Source organism: Lissotriton vulgaris, chromosome 6 (assembly GCF_964263255.1).
Source record: "Lissotriton vulgaris chromosome 6, aLisVul1.2, whole genome shotgun sequence".
NCBI classification, from domain to species: domain Eukaryota; kingdom Metazoa; phylum Chordata; class Amphibia; order Caudata; family Salamandridae; genus Lissotriton; species Lissotriton vulgaris.
The window spans coordinates 899,092,825-899,111,712 of record NC_141694.1 but is presented as its reverse complement, the minus strand read 5'-3'; the positions used below and the strand labels follow the sequence as shown (position 1 = coordinate 899,111,712).

General features: G+C 50.4%; 1 protein-coding gene across 1 annotated transcript in view; it reads right to left on the bottom strand.

Annotated features, from left to right (window-relative positions):
* BUB1 (BUB1 mitotic checkpoint serine/threonine kinase) overlaps positions 1–18,888 on the bottom strand; it is a 1,006,269-nt gene that overhangs the window by 23,333 nt on the left and 964,048 nt on the right. Inside the window, exon 31 of the mRNA XM_086926890.1 lies at positions 2,957–3,063. Coding sequence (XP_086783016.1) covers positions 2,957–3,063 — 107 coding nt within the window. The remainder of the gene's footprint in view (positions 1–2,956; positions 3,064–18,888) is intronic.

The following is an 18,888-nucleotide window of genomic DNA, read 5'->3' as shown; positions in this document are numbered from 1 at the left end:
GATGACCAGGCTCTCGGGGGTGGGGTGGGTGGACAAAAAGCAAGGGTCGCCCGGTGCCGGGCGGTAGCGTCTGGCCACGTTCCTATCCACAGGGGGACCTGTGGCGGGCTTGGACCAAGTGCCCAGCAGAACGTCACACAAGGCCTCATTAAACGGCAGAAGGGGCTCCGCGGAGCCGGACTGCTGTTTGAGTACCTCAGTGAGGAGATTAGTCCTCACGGCCGCGACGGGGAGCTCAAGGTTTAGGGCCTTAGCTGCCTTCGTCAACACTACACTGTAAGCAGAACCCGCCTCCGAAGCCACAGTCGGGGGCGACGTAAATCCAGTGTCTGGCGAGGTGTCAATACCACTGGCCTCCCCAAGCTCATATGTCCAGTCCTGATGAGACTGGCAATCACGTGCCAGAGGGTCCTCGGACCCCTCCCATTGCTCCTCGTCACCCGGCTCCTGGAGACCAGGATTAACAGCCAGGGCCTCCTCGTGGAGATAGAACTCTCCGAAGGCCGACGGAATCGGCGCCCAGCGGCGCCCCTCCGACACCTGAGCAGGACCGTAGGAAGCATTGGGGTCGGCAACCACGTCGGCTGCCGGGGACGACACCTGAAGGGACGTCGCCGGCGAGGTCGTAAGGTCGACCGGCGAGTTCCCGGATCCGGAGCCGGATCCAGTGAGGTCGCGCGGCGCCGGGACCGAAGTCGCCAGCGGCGCCGGGGCCGAAGCACCCGACGTCGTCGGGGCCGAAGCGCCCGACCCGGAAGGACCTCCAGACGGAGCCGATCGGCCCGAAGGCGCCACGGGAACCGACTGAGGAGGGAGGGCCCTCATGGCCATGAGGTACCTCTCGACCTCCTCCTGCGACGCGCCGTGCCCAGGGACCCGAAGGTGTGGGGCAGGCGGCGACGCTTGCGACTCCCGCGGAGCCGCGTGGGCGGTGTCGCCCGAATCCCCGGTCGCATCGAGCGAGCGACGGGGCGGGTCGGAGGACCGATGGTGTCGCTCCGACCTCTCATGCCTCTTACCTGAGGACTTGGAACCAGACGATCGGTGTCCACTTCCGGAACGTCGATGACTCCGACCTCGCGACCTGTCCCTCGACCTCCCGTGGGACCGGGACCGGGACCTGGAGCGGCGCGGGGCCGACTGCCTCAGCTCGAGACGCTTGCGGGACCGCTCCCGCCTAGCCTTCGACGTCAGGGCCCGGCAGTCGGAGCAGGTTCGATCGTCGTGGTCGAGGCCTAAGCACTTCAGGCACCGGCGATGGGGGTCCGTGACCGACATGAGTCGGCCGCACTTCGAGCAAGGCTTGAACCCGGGCATCCCTGGCACCGATAGTCGAGAATCGACTAACTAGAGGATCAAAAAGATCAAAAAAGTTTTCAGTCAAAAAGTGACTGGGGGTAGAGCTTCTTCCGGATCTGCGCTAGCTGGCGCGGAAAAAAGAAGAACTGACGTCAGCGCGCATGGGCGCCGTCTATATACTCCGATGACGTCATCCCGGCGCTCACGACGCCGACGGACGCGGAGCCGCAGACGACGCCTACCAGCGCGCAGGGGTATTGCTACGCAAAAATTTCCGGATCCAGTCTGACGCCTGGGGATATTCTAAGGTAAGGAATCTATCACTAACGTGTCTCTTTCAGATGGAAGAACCCAGAGAGTCCGCCTCCCCCCGTTCCTATCCACGGCCACCGAAGTCATCTGCGGCGTACCTCAAGGATCCTCGCTCAGCCCCACCCTCTTCAACGTCTACATGAGCCCCCTCGCAACCATCGCACGCCATCACAACCTGAACATCATTTCCTACGCCGACAACACCCAGCTGATCCTCTCCCTCACCAACGACCCCGCCACCGCCAGAGCCAGCCTACACGAAGGAATGAAAAACGTCGCCGAGTGGATGAAAAACAGCCGCCTGAAACTGAACTCAGACAAGACGGAAGTCCTCATCCTGGGATCATCCCCCTCCGCCTGGGACGACTCCTGGTGGCCCCCTGCTCTGAGCTCCACCCCAAGACGACGGACCACGCACGAAACCTGGTCTTCATCCTGGACTCCTCCCTCTCGATGACCAAACAAGTCAACGCCGTCTTGTCATCCTGTTTCAACACCCTACGCATGCTCCGAAAGATCTTTCGATGGATCCCCACAGAAACCAGGAAGACAGTCACCCAGGCCCTCGTCACCAGCCGATTGGACTACGGGAACGCCCTCTACGCTGGAACCACGGCCAAACTACAGAAAAGACTCCAGCGCATACAGAACGCCTCCGCACGACTCATCCTGGACATCCCCCGCCACAACCACATCTCCGCCCACCTGAGAGACCTGCACTAGCTCCCCCGTCAGCAAAAGAATCACGTTCAAACTCCTCACCCACGCACACAAGGCTCTCCACGACCTAGGCCCCAAGTACCTCAACAACCGCCTCACTTTCTACACGCCCACCCGCCAGCTGCGATCGACCAGCCTCGCCCTCGCCACCGTCCCACGGATTCGCAGAGCCACCGCCGGAGGCAGATCCTTCTCCTACCTGGCGGCCAAGACATGGAATTCCCTCCCCATCCACCTATGGCTGACCCAGGACCATCTCTCCTTCAGGAAGCAACTCAAGACCTGGCTTTTCGAACAGTAGCAGTCCCCCTCCCCTCCCAGCGCCTTGAGACCCTCACAGGTGAGTAGCGCGCTCTATAAATCGGATCGATTGATTGATAGATGAGGCAAGCGAGGCACAGAAAAACAGCCATTGGTCCAAGATCACACAAGTCTGAAGGCGTGAATGAATCCAGGATTATAACAAGTATTGGCAGCACGGTCAGCCACTTTACCAGTAGGACACACCTTGTCTTTGGAGACAGAAATAATTCAAACCTTCATAACTATACAAGTACAGTAGCATTAAAACATTTCAAACAACGCTCAATCTACATCATTTATGGTTTACAAATAAAATACTCACCTTCTAAAACTACAATCAGGTTTCCAAACTCCGTTCTCATTTTTCACTTTCATGTAGGTACCAAACAGCATGCAGTATACAGTGCCAGCAACGCCGAAGTAATCCGTCTAAACCAAAATAACAAAAATTAATGTACATTGATCCTGGTGCATGTTTAAATCTACGAGTGCCTTCAGATTACCAACTCACTGGAAGATCAAAGAATCCATGTACATTGTCCGATAATTAAACATTAAAACCACGTACATCCAGAAAGCCACAGTACACTTCCAATCACACTGAAAAGCGCTGATGAACCGGGCAAGCGAACCTCAATTTATTTATTTATTTATAAAGTTGTATATAGGATTGAATACTTAGGAGTAGATTCTGGGATGAATAAGTGGACCACAGTCTAAACCGCAGAAGATGGTGATTACAAGATTAAAACATGTTATGTTAAGAATGTGTTCATATCTGTATCATTCAAATTCCTATATCATGTCCATTAGCCGGCCATCTAAAATGTGGAAGGTGGAGAGCAAAACCTATTCAGGCTTCTATGAGACTAATGAAATTCTTAGAAAATTCTCTTAGTATTGCAGAATAAAAATTAAAGGCCTGCATACATGCCTATGCTCCAGCCTGCTGTTTTCTTTAGCAAATTACATATAAGTCTTACAAATTAAAACATGAGCCCACTCCCAGGTTGTAGCTACTCAGGGCTACACAGCCCTGGGGAAACTGGTTGACAACGGGTTTCCCCCTCTCGGTTCCCCATGCCCTCCACCTGGTGTTACACATCTGTACTTCAAAGGCGGCCTCTCCTTTGCCTTTTGGGGTTAACACCTATGTGTCTCTCTGTATGAGTAAGGTAAAACCTCCCTGGCCTGCAATCCCTCACTGTTCTCCTTCCTGAGAGTTGTTGGCATATCTCTCCAGGAGGGCAGAAAGGTGTCCAGTGGAATAAGCTCCATGTGTGCCTAGGAAGGCATAGGAGTTTTAAAGGCAACAAAGAGGCAGCCTTGCCAAATCTGCACACTGTAAAAGGTTACATTAATTTTGACTGAAGATACAAATCGAGCTTTATGTAACACGTTGTTTGTTACCTTGGAGTGCCCACTTTGGTTGCATCCAGGAGTTAGCAGAGTTGAGGGATCAGCGTGTATCCTTGAACTCATCAATTGGGCAACCATGCCTTTCCACTGTAAAAATGGTAGTTTGTGTGTTTTTCTGCCAGGACAAGCAAGGTACATGACCTGCCTGTGCCATCAGTTGCACCTTGCCTTTAGGACTCTGTAGGCCTGCCAGAGAGGTGACGTACACAGATGTACGGGGTAATAGTGGCTTTGTCATTACCTTCAATGCAAAGCCGGTTAGCAGGACAGGGCGGCTGTATCAGTCTGCAGTGAAGGACTGGGGGACTTCAAGGTTGCACAACAAGTGCTGCAAGCCCTCGGTACACCTCTAACTCACATGCCCGAAGTACCAGGATACCATATACTAGGGACTTAAAGGTAAGTTAGCCATTTCCAACTGGTTACACCCAATTTGACGTACACTTTAGGGTCAGGGCACTGGCACGGAAGTCTGATTAGCTGGCCTCAGTGCCCTCAGGGTTGAAAAACCAGCTGCATTAGTCGAAAAACTTGGTGGTGCCCATACAGAAAAAGGCATTTCCTTACAAAGAGCATAAGTCTGAAAATTGACTGACTCAATCCGTCCGATCAAACAAATCAGAATTATGGTATCCTCTGTGGCAGTGGAGTGTGAACATATTCACCTAAAAATGCCTACAAGGCCCTCCACAATGCTGGACCCTCCTACAACAACCACCACCACTTGACCTACCACAAACCGTCCAAACAACTCCGATGCGCATCTCACGCACACAGCCCTGCATGTGACAGAGCAGCAGTGGAGGCCTCTCTTTATCCTACCTCACCACCAAGTCCTGGAACGACCTCCCACTCCTCCTCCGAAGGGACTAGAGACCTGGTCTTCGACTGAGGCTCATCGAACCCCAGCGCATGGATACCCCACTGGGTGATAAGCTGCGCGTAACAAATACTGATTGAATACATTAAGTTGAATGGTTTATGACACTGTGAATGTGCTACTAAAAACACTAATTGCTTGAAGGCCTATTAAAGCTGTGTACTGCTACACATAAAAGATTACCAATGAAGCATGTGAATTTATTGAAGGTATAATGCAGGAGAATTACTTTACTACTCTTACACTGTTTGGGGTAATGTTATATCTATTAAAACCAATAGAAGAGAGCTGCACAGGTGTGCTAATTCTCTAGAAGGGTGCATGTGTGTATAGGGTATCACCATAAACTAGTGTTTCTAGAATGTAAGTAACTAAATACTGCAAGTGGAATCTTCTATGCAAAGAAAGCACACCAACTATGTATGAAGACTACCATCTCTTGAAATAATGCTACCTATTTTGCAAATACAACCAAACTATCTTTAGTTTGATATGAATCCACAAATGGGACAGAAGGTATGTATCCCAAAACATTTAGATTGTGGCTGTGTTACCAACAGGAACTAACCACCTAAACGTTTTGAAGATAAACTTGCACTTAAAAAAAAATTTGGAAATACGTAAAAATTAAAATAAAACAAAAGATTTGAGAAAGACTGACCTTAAGCAAACCCAGTGAAGAAATAAACAAAAGAATTGCATGGATTTGGACTGCTTACAGTTGGAATAATTTGGATACATTTCATTTGAAATAACTAGCATTACACTAATATGTTTGGGTTGAAGTATTTTACCCTGGCAGGTAAGCTTAACCTAAGCCTACAATACCTACCCCGCTGGTATTCAAAGCTTAAATTCAACCATCAAATTTAAAATGATAACTTGATACAGGACTAATTTCAACTGCTAAATCCAAACATCAAAGTATACACCCCAAAGGACAAGTTACTTACTTTCGGTAACGTGTTTTCTGGTAGAGACTAACTGCAGGTTCCTCACCTTAAAATATTACCCAATTTATCAAACTTGAGCTCGAAATTCTTGAGCAGTAGCTCTGTGTGTCGGTAGGTGGCATTGATGGGCTCCACATCCACACAGCCCCATCAGAAGTGACGTCGTAGTGTCTTACTTAAGCTCTAGCCCGATCATCAAATTCTTGAAAGTGGAACCACAGAAACACCAATGTTTGACCCATGTGCAGTGTCTGAGATCTCTAAGTTGAAGAGCCCAGTTTGCAGATCATGGAGGATGGGAGGGTTAGTGAATAATTTGCAGTTAGTCTGTACCAGAAAAAGTGCTACCAAAGGTAAGGAACATGGGCTTCTGATAGAGATTTCTAACTGCAGTTCCTCACCTTAGAATAGCTATCCAAGCAATACCTCCCCAGAGGTGGATCTGCAAACTGGCTCAAACCAGAAAATCCTGAAGGGCCGAATGGGTAAAATGCTCATATCGACAGATCTGATGGTCCAAGAGGTAGTGCTTTGTGAACATGTGGAGTGACACCCACATAGAGATGGAAGAGGTCCAGGACAGGTTCACGGTGTGCCAACCCAGGTCCCAACAAGCCTTCTTCTTACTAATGGCATTGCAGATCTTAATGCGGAGTACAGTTCATTGAGCGATGTTCTGCTTCACAACAGCCTTGCCATTTTCTGCTCCAGTGAACACGATGAAGAGCGGATTGTCCCTCTGATGGTCTTTGGTGCAATCAATTTAGTACGAGAGAGCTCTCTTCAGGCCCGGGCTATAGAGTCTATCCTCCAGCTAGGAAGGTGGTGGAGCAAAAAATGCAGGCAAAGTGAGACTCTGACTGACCTGAAATGGAGCAACAACCTTCAGCAGGAAGCAGGCATGCATAGAAAGGACAGGTTTGTGAGGAAAAAAGATGGTGTATGGAGCGTGAATTGACAAGAGCTTAAAGCTCGCTGCCCCACTGGGCCGATGTAATGGCCACTAAAAAGACTATTTTGATAGTGAAGAGCAAGTGATATATAGAGGCTTGAAGGGGGAACACACTTGAGAAACCCAAGGACCAGATTAAGGTCCCATTGGGCATCACGAAAGGGGTAGAAGGGAACAGGTGTTGCAAACCTTTCAGAAACAAGTCCCTACTGGTGACTAGAACAAGAAATGTTGATCCGGCACGTGCAGGAAAGCTAAAACAGCCAACAGGTATACTTTAACAGTACTCAGTGCAAGGCCTTCCCAAGCTAAAGTTAGAGGAAATGGCAACACCTCTGACAGAGGTAATGAAAGGGTGTCCCCATGATGTGAGAAACACCAGGCTGCAAACATATCCTAATACCAGGCGTACACAGTTTTAGTGGAGGGCCGCCTGGCCACCAAGATGACATCAAAGACCTTTAGAGGAAGATCAAATACCCTCAACAGTTGTAGCTCAATATCTATACATGAAGGTGGAATGTGCACGTTTCAGGTGCAGTACCCTGCCCGGTTGTTGTGACAAGAGATCTTCCCAAAGGGGCAACCTAACTGGATCACTGAGGCTCATGCTCAGGAATTTAGAATACCCTCAGATGACTTGGGCCTGGTTCATCCTGATCTTCTTGAGAAGTTGGGGCAGGAGTGGTATCTGCGAAAAGGCTAACAGGAGTCCAGAATGCCATTTGAGGTGGAAAGCTTCTCCAGGTGAGAGCTGCTTTGGAGACTCCAATTTGCGTATGTGCTGACACTACATGGTCTTGCAGTAGTGAACAGATCAACCCAAGGTTCTCTCCATTCTTGAAAGGGACCTTGTGCCACCTCTGGATGTAGTCTTTATTCGTGATCCACAAAGCATTGATGGCAAAGTTTGTCTGCCCTGGTGTTAAGTGAGGCCGCCAGGTGTTGTACAATCAGGAAAATGACCAGGCGCCTCAGCCAAGCCCAAAGGTGCAGAGCCTCCTTGCACAGGATCCACAACCCAATCCAGCCCTGTTTGTTACAATGCCACAGTGTGGTTGTGTTGTCCGTGAACACCTGAACCAGCCTTCCCTTGATTAGTGGAAGAAATGCTTTCGATGCCAAGCCGATAGCGGTCAACTCCAGAAGAGTGATGTGGAGTTGAAATTCTGCCAGGGACCAGAGTCCACTGAGCTCCACCTCTCCTAGGTGGCCAAACTAAACCAGAAGTGATGACTCTGTCATCACTGCTGACCCGATCACAGTTTGTTAGTCACCACTGCTGTCTCCTTTGGAATCTGGACCAAGTTGGAGAGTTTCCCTTGATGGTGTGCCTGCTGAGCCTTCAGATTCCACTGCAGAGTCCTTATATGCCATTTGGCATGCTTCACCAGCAAGATGCAGGAGGTTATCAGAATCAGGAACTTCAAAGTCAGTCTCATTGAAATCCATGATTGAGGCTAAAAAATTGGAATCCTAGCCCGAACATCCTGGAATCTCCGCTCTGGAAGATACGCAAGAAACTGTACTGTACAAAGAATGATGAAAGGCAGCATCTGAGGGGGAGTTGTTTGTTATTTCGGCATGTTGATAGGGAACACCAGCAAGTACCAATAGTTTGCGTAGTCTGGAGGTGGGTGACGACTGCTTGGGCCGAGCCTACCTTCAGCAGCAAGTCATCAAGGTAAGGAGAGACTGGAAACACTGACCTCCGAAGATGAGCTGCAAACACCGCCATCACTTTCGTGAATACCTGTGAGGCACGGGTGAGGCTGAAGGAGTGCACAATAAACTAAAAGTGCTTGTGATCCACAGTGAATCACAAAAGGATACCTGGCATAGACGGTGGACCCTTCGCAGTATCGGTTAGGGGGCATCTCAGCTCTATGGGGCCCAAAGGCGCGCCAGTGATGACATGCTGTGAGTCATAAAACTCCTTCAACTAAGCAGGAGACGCTCACGCTCCAGTGAACTCTAGGAAGTGCGAAGCAGGACCGTATGCTGGCTCCTGAGGTGGAGAGCAGGAGTGATGCCTCGAAGCACGAGGGCGAGAGGGGGAAGCCCAAGAATGCTTGGACTTCTTTTGTGTTTCTTCAACTTGCACAACCTGGAAGAGGCCTTCTTGGAGCGAAAAACTAATGTTTGCAGGAGCGCTCTGATAACAGAGTGGCGCCTTCTGCACACCACCAGGAGCTTCCTCAACCACTCACGATCTTCTTGGGTGTATGGGCTTGCACTATGAGCAGACCTTGGGGTTGTTGCCCAACCCCAGGCACCAGAAACAAACCCAGTGAGGATTTGAGAGACTTTTATCTGTGGCAGTCCCCACAAAGTTTATGCAGGTTTTGGAGGGGCAGGTCCTTAAACACACTGGAAGCAAATGCTTAAAATAAGGGTTGACAAAATGTTGAAAAAAAAGGGACAGCGGTAGCTCTATGGATCCACGCTGCTGGCATTGAACAAAACTGATGTCAGTGCACTGGGGTGGCGCTTATATGGGCAATGCAACATCCCTTCCGAAGCACACAATGTCAAAGTGGAGCGGTTCAACGCCACCTACCAGTACACAGAGGTACTGCTAAAGATTTTCCTGATCCAGTCTGACACCTGAGGAATATTCTATAGGGAGGAATCTGCATTTAGAAGTCTAAGGTTAAAACCAATCCACCTCGAAAATCTAAACCTTAGTCAATCCCATGGCCTAAAACCAAACATAAGGCCTTGAAGAGGCACCGTAACCTGCAGACTTACATATGCACACATATGTTCAAGCCCCAGGGTTAATCCCCCTGACAAAGCTATGCTAACATGAAACACTGAGGTCTTCAGCACTATGCCCAATTTAAATAATTTCACACTAAATATTTGACTGTAATGACTAAAGGCCCAAACATCCAAGCCTTAGTTAACATTCTGAATTCTGAGCCTGTGCACAACCTAATACGCCAAACCACATCTCAAATGAAAACAGCCACATTATTTAGTCCACTTAAAGTAGCCCAAAGAAAGATTTATTAAAAAAAAACTTTGCTTCAGTTTCTAAGTTTGTTAATCAACAGGTAAGAATATGCAGCGGATCTGATAGAAAAGGTTGGCTTAAATCCCAAGTCTTATGAGTGAGAGGTGGCTTGTGAATCTTCTACAATGTTTTTCATCTCACATAGTTCTGGTACCACTTTTGACCCCACAATTCATTAGAGATCTGAAGTATTAGGATTAGAAATGAGAGGGCAAAGCAAAAAACACTTTTAATCATTTACACTACCTCAAGGTACAAACATTACGTGTATAAAGATAAAAAAGTCATTCATTCCTAAAAACGACAACCAATAAACATACTGTGACTGAAGTGTGGCGCCACTGATACTTTGCATTCTGTAGCACCACAGAACAAATTTTGAATGTTTATGCTGGATAATATGTAAAACGGAGTAAGACTTCTTGGCATCATTAGTAACCTTTTAAAGGCATTTCCTTTAATTGTAACATTTCAATATTCATTGTTAAATTTTCAGTATTTCTATGTTCTTTCCAAGCACATAAATAGAAAAGCAATAAATCAAATATTCAATAGCTCATAAAAATAATTATTAACTAACAATCTATGAAGTGGAGTTGAGTGTTCGAAATATTCTTTTGGGTGGAATCACCCCAGAGTTTTGCTTTGACTCTTTGCTGGGTGTAGATCGCTGTGCACTTTACCCCTGCTACCCAGGGGAAAAGTGCATCAGCTCCTCTTTCAACATGATGAAATTGACAAAGCCCCGATCAGCATATTTAACCTAGTCCCTAGTATATGGTACAAGGTGCACCCAGGGCCTGTAAGTTAAATGTAACAAGTGAGCTACAGCACCCATTGTAGGTACCTAACTTCCACCCTGGTGGATCAGGCAGCCCAAGCAGCATTGACAGCCTTAATGCACAAGTTACTACTTGTGTAACGATATATCTGTAAGAGACATTAGTTAGTGATAGATTCCTTACCTTAGAATATCCCCAGGCGTCAGACTGGATCCGGAAAATTTTGCGTAGCAATACCCCTGCGTGCCGGAATGACGTCGTCGTCCGCCGCTCTGTGTCCGTCGTCGTTAGCGCCGGAATGACGTTGGAGTACTTAGACGTCGCCCATGCGCGCTGACGTCAGTTCTGATACACAGCTTTTCCGCGCCAGATACGCAGAGCCATGATAGAACCAACACTGGTGCCATAAAACTAGGGCCCTGAAAGGGGATGACCTTAACCCTAGATATCAGTTCGCAGAACGGGGAGGATGGGTGGGTCGGTAAGGAATCTATCACTAACTAATGTCTCTTATATCGTTACACAAGTAGTAACTTGTGCATCTAAACGAGACACGTTAGTGATAGATTCCTTACCTTAGAATAGATACCCCAGCAATACCAACCCCGGTGGTGGGTCTGCGAACCAATAATCACACCAGAAAGTCCTGGAGGACAGAACGGCCAAAGAAGCCATCCCTCCGGACTTGGCTGTCCAGGCAATAATGTCTTGCAAACGTGTGCAGCGAAGCCCACGTAGCTGCCTGGCAAATATCCTGCAAGGGCACTCCCCGGCCCAGGGCAGTGGTAGTCGCCGTGGCCCGGGTAGAATGAGACCGTAGTCCCACAGGGGGTTCCTTCTTTGCCAAGGAGTGACACGCCGGGATACACAAGATGATCCACCGCGAGATGGTCTGCTTGTGCACCGCCTTTCCCTTCTTAGCGCCCACGTAACCAACAAAGAGTTGGTCATCCACCCGGAACTTGCGTGTGCAATCCAGATAGTAAGAGAGCGCACGTTTTGGGTCCAGACGGTGGAGCCTCTCTTCCTCTTTCGAGGGATGCGGAGGCGGAAAGAAGGTGGGCAAGGTAATGGACTGCCTGATGTGGAAGGCCGTGACAACCTTGGGCAAGAACGAAGGTCTCATCCGCAACACAACCTTGTCCGGATGAACAGAGAGTAAAGGAGGTGTAGAAGACAGAGCCTGGAGCTCACTCACTCTCCTGGCAGAGGTGATGGCAACCAGGAAAGCAGTCTTCAAGGTAAGAAGACGGAGAGGACAGTTATGGAGCGGCTCAAAGGGAGCACACATTAGGTAGGTAAGTACAAGATTCAAGTCCCACTGGGGCATCACGAAAGGAACAGGAGGGAACATGTGTGTGATGCCCTTCAAAAACCTATTTACAATCGGGGACTTGAACAAGGAAGGCTGATCAGGAAGCCTTAAGAAGGCGGAAAGGGGAGAAAGGTAGCCCTTGATAGTGCCCAGAGCAGAGCCCTGCTGGGCAAGAGAAAGAAGGAAGAGGAGAACCTCAGAAAGGGTTGCAGAGAGTGGATCCACAGCCTTTGCTGTGCACCATGCCACAAATCTGTTCCACCTGCAGGCGTATACTGACTTTGTGGAGGGACGCCTGGCTGCCAGAATGACATTACAGACTTCGGGAGGCAAGTCAAATGGCCTCAACTGTCGCCGCTCAATCTCCAAGCTTGTAGGTGGAGACTGGACAGGTTCGGGTGGAGGACCGTCCCCTGTTGCTGCGACAGAAGGTCCTCCCGAAGAGGCAGACGAATCGGGGGATCGACTGACATGCTGAGTAGCTCGGATACCAGTATCTTCGTGCCCAGTCCAGAGCCACAAGGATAACCTGGGCCTGGTCGCGCCTGATCTTCTTCAGCACTCTGGGCAGAAGTGGTATAGGCGGAAAGGCGTACAATAGACCGCAACTCCACTCGTGACGAAAAGCATCTACGAGCGAGTGCTGCCTTGGAAACTCCACTGCGCAGAACTGATGACATTGCGTGTTTTCTTCTGTGGCGAATAGATCTAACCAAGGCTCTCCCCACTGCTGAAAGAGTCCTTGCGCCACGTCCGAGTTCAGACGCCATTCGTGTTCCATCATGCACCGACGGCTGAGTTTGTCCGCCCTGGCATTCAGGGAACCTGCCAGGTGTTGAACCACCAGGGTCACGCCCTGATGTTCCAGCCATTGGCAGAGGCGCAGAGCCTCCTGGCATAGGGTCCACGACCCCACCCCGCCCTGTTTGTTGCAGTACCACATGGCGGTGGTGTTGTCCGTGAACACCTGCACTACACTCCCCCGGACAGAGGGGAGGAATGCCTTCAGTGCAAGTCAGATCGCCCGCAGCTCCAGAAGGTTGATGTGGAGCTGGGACTCCGCCGGAGACCAGAGAACTCTGATCTCCGCCTCTCCCATGTGGCCTCCCCATCCCAGGAGGGACGCGTCAGTCACAACTACGTGCTCCGGGTGGGATAGGGAGAGGGATCTGCCACTGACCCAATCGCGGTCTGCGAGCCACCACTACAGCTGTTTTGCAGTGGCCTCAGAGATCAAGACATGGTCGGACAAGTTGCCCTGATGCTGGGCCCACAAACTTCAGGTCCCACTGCAGAGCCCGCATCCGCCACCGGGCATGATGCACCAGAAGGATGCAGGAGGCCATCAGCCCCAGAAGCCGCAGCGTCAACCTGACCGAGACCCGGGATAAAGGCTGAAATATCGGAATCAGAGCCTGAATATCCCGAACCCGCTGTTCGGGTGGATAAACCCGAAACTGCGCCGAGTCCAGAACCGCTCCGATGAAGAGGAGCTTCTGAGAGGGGCACAGGTGACACTTCGGCACGTTGATGGAGAACCCCAGCAGATCGGCCGTAGTCTGGAGGTGGCTGACGACTGTCTGGGGCGAGCCCGCCTTCAACAACCAGTCGTCGAGGTAGGGGAAGACTGAAACCCCTAACCTGCGCAGATGGGCTGCAACCACCGCCATCACTTTGGTGAACACCCGTGGGGCGCTGGTAAGGCCGAAGGGGAGCACGGTAAATTGAAAGTGCTCGTGGCCTACCGTGAACCTGAGGTAACTCCGGTGGGCCGGCGGACGGGGATGTGAAAATAGGCGTCCTGCAAGTCCAACGCTACCATCCAGTCTCCTGGGTCCAGGGCAGCTAAGACCTGAGCCAGAGTCAGCATCTTGAACTTCTCCTTCCGGAGGAAGCCGTTGACGTTCCGTAGGTCCAAGATAGGGCGTAGGCCCCCTTTGCCCTTCTTGGGTACCAGAAAGTAGTGGGAGTAACAACCACACCCTACTTCTGGCCCAGGAACGCGCTCGATGGCCCTCTTGGCCAAGAGGGCCGTGACTTCCTCTTGCAGAAGTTGCAAGTGATCCCCCGACATGTGGTGGAATTGCGGTGGCATGGCTGGAGGGGTCGCCTCGAAGGGGAGGGAGTAGCCCTTTCGGACGATTTACAGCACCCACCTGTCCGACGTGACGGTGCGCCAGTGGAAGAGGTAATGGCGAACCCTCCCCCCCACTGGCATCACATGGGCCTGAAAGCATGGACTAGGAGGGTTTTGAGGCAGGAAGGTGTGGACTGGCCGCGCTTTTGTCCCCGACTGCCACTACGGCGGTTTCCACGGCCGCCACTGAGCTGTTGGACATTCTGCGGCGCGTGGCTGGCAGCACGTGTGGGGCGCCACTTCCTTGGCCACGAAAGGAGCGAAAGGCACCCGTTTGCTGGCGAGGCAGAAGAGTGGCCTGGACATCGGCGAAAAGTTGGCGGACCTCAACCAGGCGTGGCGTCTAACCGCCACTGTCGTTGCCATCGCCCTGCCCAGTGAGTCCGTGGTATCCAGCCCACACCGGATGGAATACCGTGCTGCATCTCGACCCTCCGCAAGGGTTTGGGTGAGTTTTGCCCGGACCTCCTCCGGACATTGTGGCAGCACGTCCGCGACCGCGTCCCACAGGTGTGGGTATAGCAGCCCAAGAGGCATGCGTTATTAACTGACCGCAGTCCCAAACTGAGGGACGAGAACACCTTCTTCCCGAACTGCTCATACCTCTTGGATTCCCGATCGGGCGGAGCCGTCGGGAATGCGGTCTGGGAAGTGGAGGCCTGGATGACCAGGCTCTCGGGGGTGGGGTGGGTGGACAAAAAGCAAGGGTCGCCCTGGGCCGGGCGGTAGCGTCTGGCCACGTTCCTATCCACAGGCGGACCTGTGGTGGGCTTGGACCAAGTGCCCACAAGAACGTCACACAAGGCCTCATTAAACAGCAGCAGAGGCTCACTGGAGCTTGCCTGCGGTTTAAGGACCTCTGTGAGGAGGTTAGTCTTCACGACCGCGACAGGGAGCTCAAGGTTTAAGGTCTTGGCTGCCCGTGTCGACACTACACAACAAATTCATACTGCTAGTAGTGGATCGTGCAACCAGGTATCCTGAGGCAATTCCCCTTAGGACTACTACAGCCCCTGCAGTAGACAAAGACCTCATTGGTATCTTTACCAGGGTAGAGTTTCCTAAGAAGGTCGTTTCAGACATATAGCATTGCATTGTTGAAAAATGACACTTTTTACACTCAATAGCACTGATATTGCAATACATATTTGCATGCATGAAAGTATTTTTGGTTCTATAAAATAAATATACTAAAAGTGATATTTTTTTTATAAACCACTGGTCTCGGATTTAGTCATGGAGTGTGTGCATCATGTATTGCATGTGTGTGTGCAACAAATGCTTAGCACTGCCCTCTGATAAGCCTAACTGCTCGCCCACACCTCCACAAAAGAGAACATTAGTATTATCTACTTTAGCCTCTGAAAAGCCTCTGGGGATCCACTGGACGCTGTGCACACTACATCTCATTTTGGTATAGTATATACAGAGCCAGGTTCCTACACCCATTATGGCATTTATTACAGTTAATACATAAACAACTGCATGCCTACCCTCTGTAGCCTGCCTGTGCAGTGTGATAACTACAAATCCGACCTGTTAAATAACCGTGTTTGACAGACTTAAACCCTTACATTTAAACATTACATTGTCAGCCGTAAGTAGGCCTTACTACCGAGAATGTTTAGTGCTTAGTATTTTGAAGGAGTATATGAACAAGTTACTTACCTTTGGTAACAATATATCTGTAAGAAACTAAGGCTAGTTATCGATACCTTACCTTAGAATTAACCCAAGGCATAAGATTGGATATGGAAAGTTTTTCGTCAGCAATACCCCTGCATGTCGGAAGGTGGCGTCGGTCAACTCCGCGTTTGTGGTCGGTGTCGTGGTCGCTGGGAGACGTCGCGGTAGCTACATAGACGCCTCCCTCGCGGGCTAAAGACAGTTCTGCACATTGCTTTCCACGCCAGAAGTGCAGAGCCATACAAGACACTGACAACAGGTGCACAAAACTAGGGCCTCAAAAGGATGTCCTTAACCCTAGAAGTCAGTTCGCAAAACGGGGAGGATGGTTGGAGCAGTAAGGAATCTATAACTAACCTATGTTTTGTACAGATATATTGTTACGAAGGTTAAGTAACTTGTTCGTCTGAAAGAAACAGTTATAGATTCCTTACCTTAGAATAGATAGACTTGCAATACCAAACCCGGAGGTGGATCTGTGAACCAAGTTCACACCAGAAAGTCCTGGAGAACAGAGCGGCCAAAAAAGTTGTCTCTATGGACTTGGCTGTCTAGGCAGTAATGTTTGGTGAAAGTGTGCAGAGATGCCCACGTAGCTGCCAGACAGATGTAATTTAGGGGAACTCCTCGTCCCAAATCAGTAGTAGCTGCCATCGCCCTGGTGGATTGGGCACACAGCCCCACTGGAGGATCCTTCTTTGCCAAAGAGTAGCAAGCTTTGATGCACAAAACGACCCACTTGGAGATGGGTTCGGTTGTGCACGTCCCAACCTTTCTTAGCGCCCCCTTAACCAACAAAGATCTGGTCGTCCACCCGGAAATGTTTGGTGCGATCAGAATAGAAAGAAAGCGCACCGTTTGGATCCAAGTGGTGGAGCCTCTCTTCCCCTTTTGAAGGATGCAGAGGCGGAAAGAAGGTTGGCAAAATGATGGTTTGGCCAATGTGGAAAGAAGTAACCACCTTAGAAAAAAAAGGAAGGTCTACTTCTCAGGATGACTTTGTCCAAATAGACAGCCAGAAAGTGAGGCTTGGAAGAAAGAGCTTGTAGCTGACTCACCCTGCGTGCAGAGGTGATGGCCACCAGAAAGGCAGTTTTCAAAGTGAGAAGTCTGAGAAGACAGTTATGTAGCGGCTCAAAGGGAGCGCACATGAGGTAGGTAAGAACCAAGGTCAAGTCCCACTGAGGTATTACAAAGGGAGCAGGAGGAAAAAGACGAGTAATGCCCTTAAGGAATCTATTTACAACAGGGGACTTGAAAAGAGAAGGCTGATCAGGAAGCCCAAGGAAGGCTGAAATGGCAGAGAGGTAGCCCTTTATAGTGCCCAGAGCAGAGCTCTGCTGGGCCAAAGAAAGGAGGAACAAGAGAACCTCAGAAAGAGGGGCGGAAAGGGGATCCACAGCCTTTGCTGCGCACCATGCCACAAATTTGTTCCATCTGCAGGCGTATACCGTCTTAAAGGAGGGAAGCTTGGCTGCCAAGATAACATCAGACTTCGGGAGGCAGATCAAACAACGTCAACTGCCGCCGCTATATCTCCAAGCAAGGAGGTGGAGGCTGGACAGTTTCGGGTGGAGGACCGTACCCTGGTGCTGTGACAGAAGATCCTCCCGAAGAAGCAGTCTGATTGGAGGATCGATGGCCATGTTGAGTAGCTCGGGATACCAGACTCTTTGTGCCCAATCTGGAGCCACAAGAATGACTTGAGCCCAGTCGCGCTTAATCTTCTTCAGCACTCTGGGCAGAAGTGGTATAGGCGGATAGGCGTATAGAAGACCGCAACTCCACTTGTGACGAAAAGCGTCCCCTAGCGAGTTCCGCCTTGGAAATTCCAACTCCCAGAATTGCTGACATTGAGCGTTCTCTTCGGTGGCGAACAGATCTAACCAAGGCTCTCCCCACTGCTGAAAGAGACCTTGCACCACCTCAGAGTGAAGACACCATTTGTGATCCATTATGCACCAGCAACTGAGTTTGTTCGCCCTGGCGTTCAGAGAACCTGCCAGGTGTTGAACCACCAGGGATATGCCCTGATGTTCCAGCCATGTCCAGAGGTGGAGGACCTCCTGACATAGTGCCTTTGACCCCACACTGCCTTGTTGCACAAGTTACTTACCTTCGGTAATGATATATCTGTAAGAAACAGTAGTTATTAATAGATTCCTTACCTTAGAATATCCCCAGGCGTCAGACTAGATCCGGAAACTATTGCGTAGCAGTACCCTTGCACGTCGGTAGGCGTCGTCTGCGGCTCCGCGTCCGTCGCCGGGATGACGTTGACGGAGTACTTAGACGCCTCCCTCGCGCGCGGACGTCAGTTCTTATTCATAGCTTTTCCGCGCCAGAAACACAGAGCCATGATAAAAACCAACACTGGTGCCATGAAACTAGGGCCCTGAAAGGGGATGACCTTAACCTTAGATATCGGTTCGCAGAACGGGGAGGATGGGTGGGGCGTTAAGGAATCTAATACTAACTACTGTTTCTTACAGATATATCGTTACCGAAGGTAAGTAACATGTGCATCTGAAAGAAACAGGTTAGAATTAGATGCCTTACCTTAGAATAGATACCCCAGCAATACCAATCCCGGTGGTGGGTCTGCGAACCAATAATCACACCAGAAAGTCCTGGAGAACGGAACAGCTGAAAAAGCCATCTCTCCGGACTTGGCTGTCCAGGCAGTAGTGTCTTCCGAACATGTGCAGCGAGGCCCACGGAGCTGCCTGCAAGGGGACTCCCCGACCCAGGGCAGTAGTAGCTGCCGTGGCACGGGTGGAATGGGCCCTCAGCCCAACATGAGGCTCCTTTTTAGCCAAAGAATAGCACGCCTTGATGCACAGGACGACCCAACGAGAGATAGTTCGTTTGTGCACCGCCTGACCTTTCTTAGCGCCCACGTACCCAACAAAAAGTTGGTCATCCACCCGGAACTGGCGTGTGCGATCCAGATAGAATGAGAGCGCATGTTTTGGGTCCAGACGGTGGAGCCTCTCTTCCTCTTTCGAGGGATGCGGAGGCAGAAATAAGGTGGGCAAGGTGATGGACTGCCCGATGTGGAAGGCTGTGACTACTTTGGGCAGGAAAGAGGGTCGTGTCCGCAACACAACT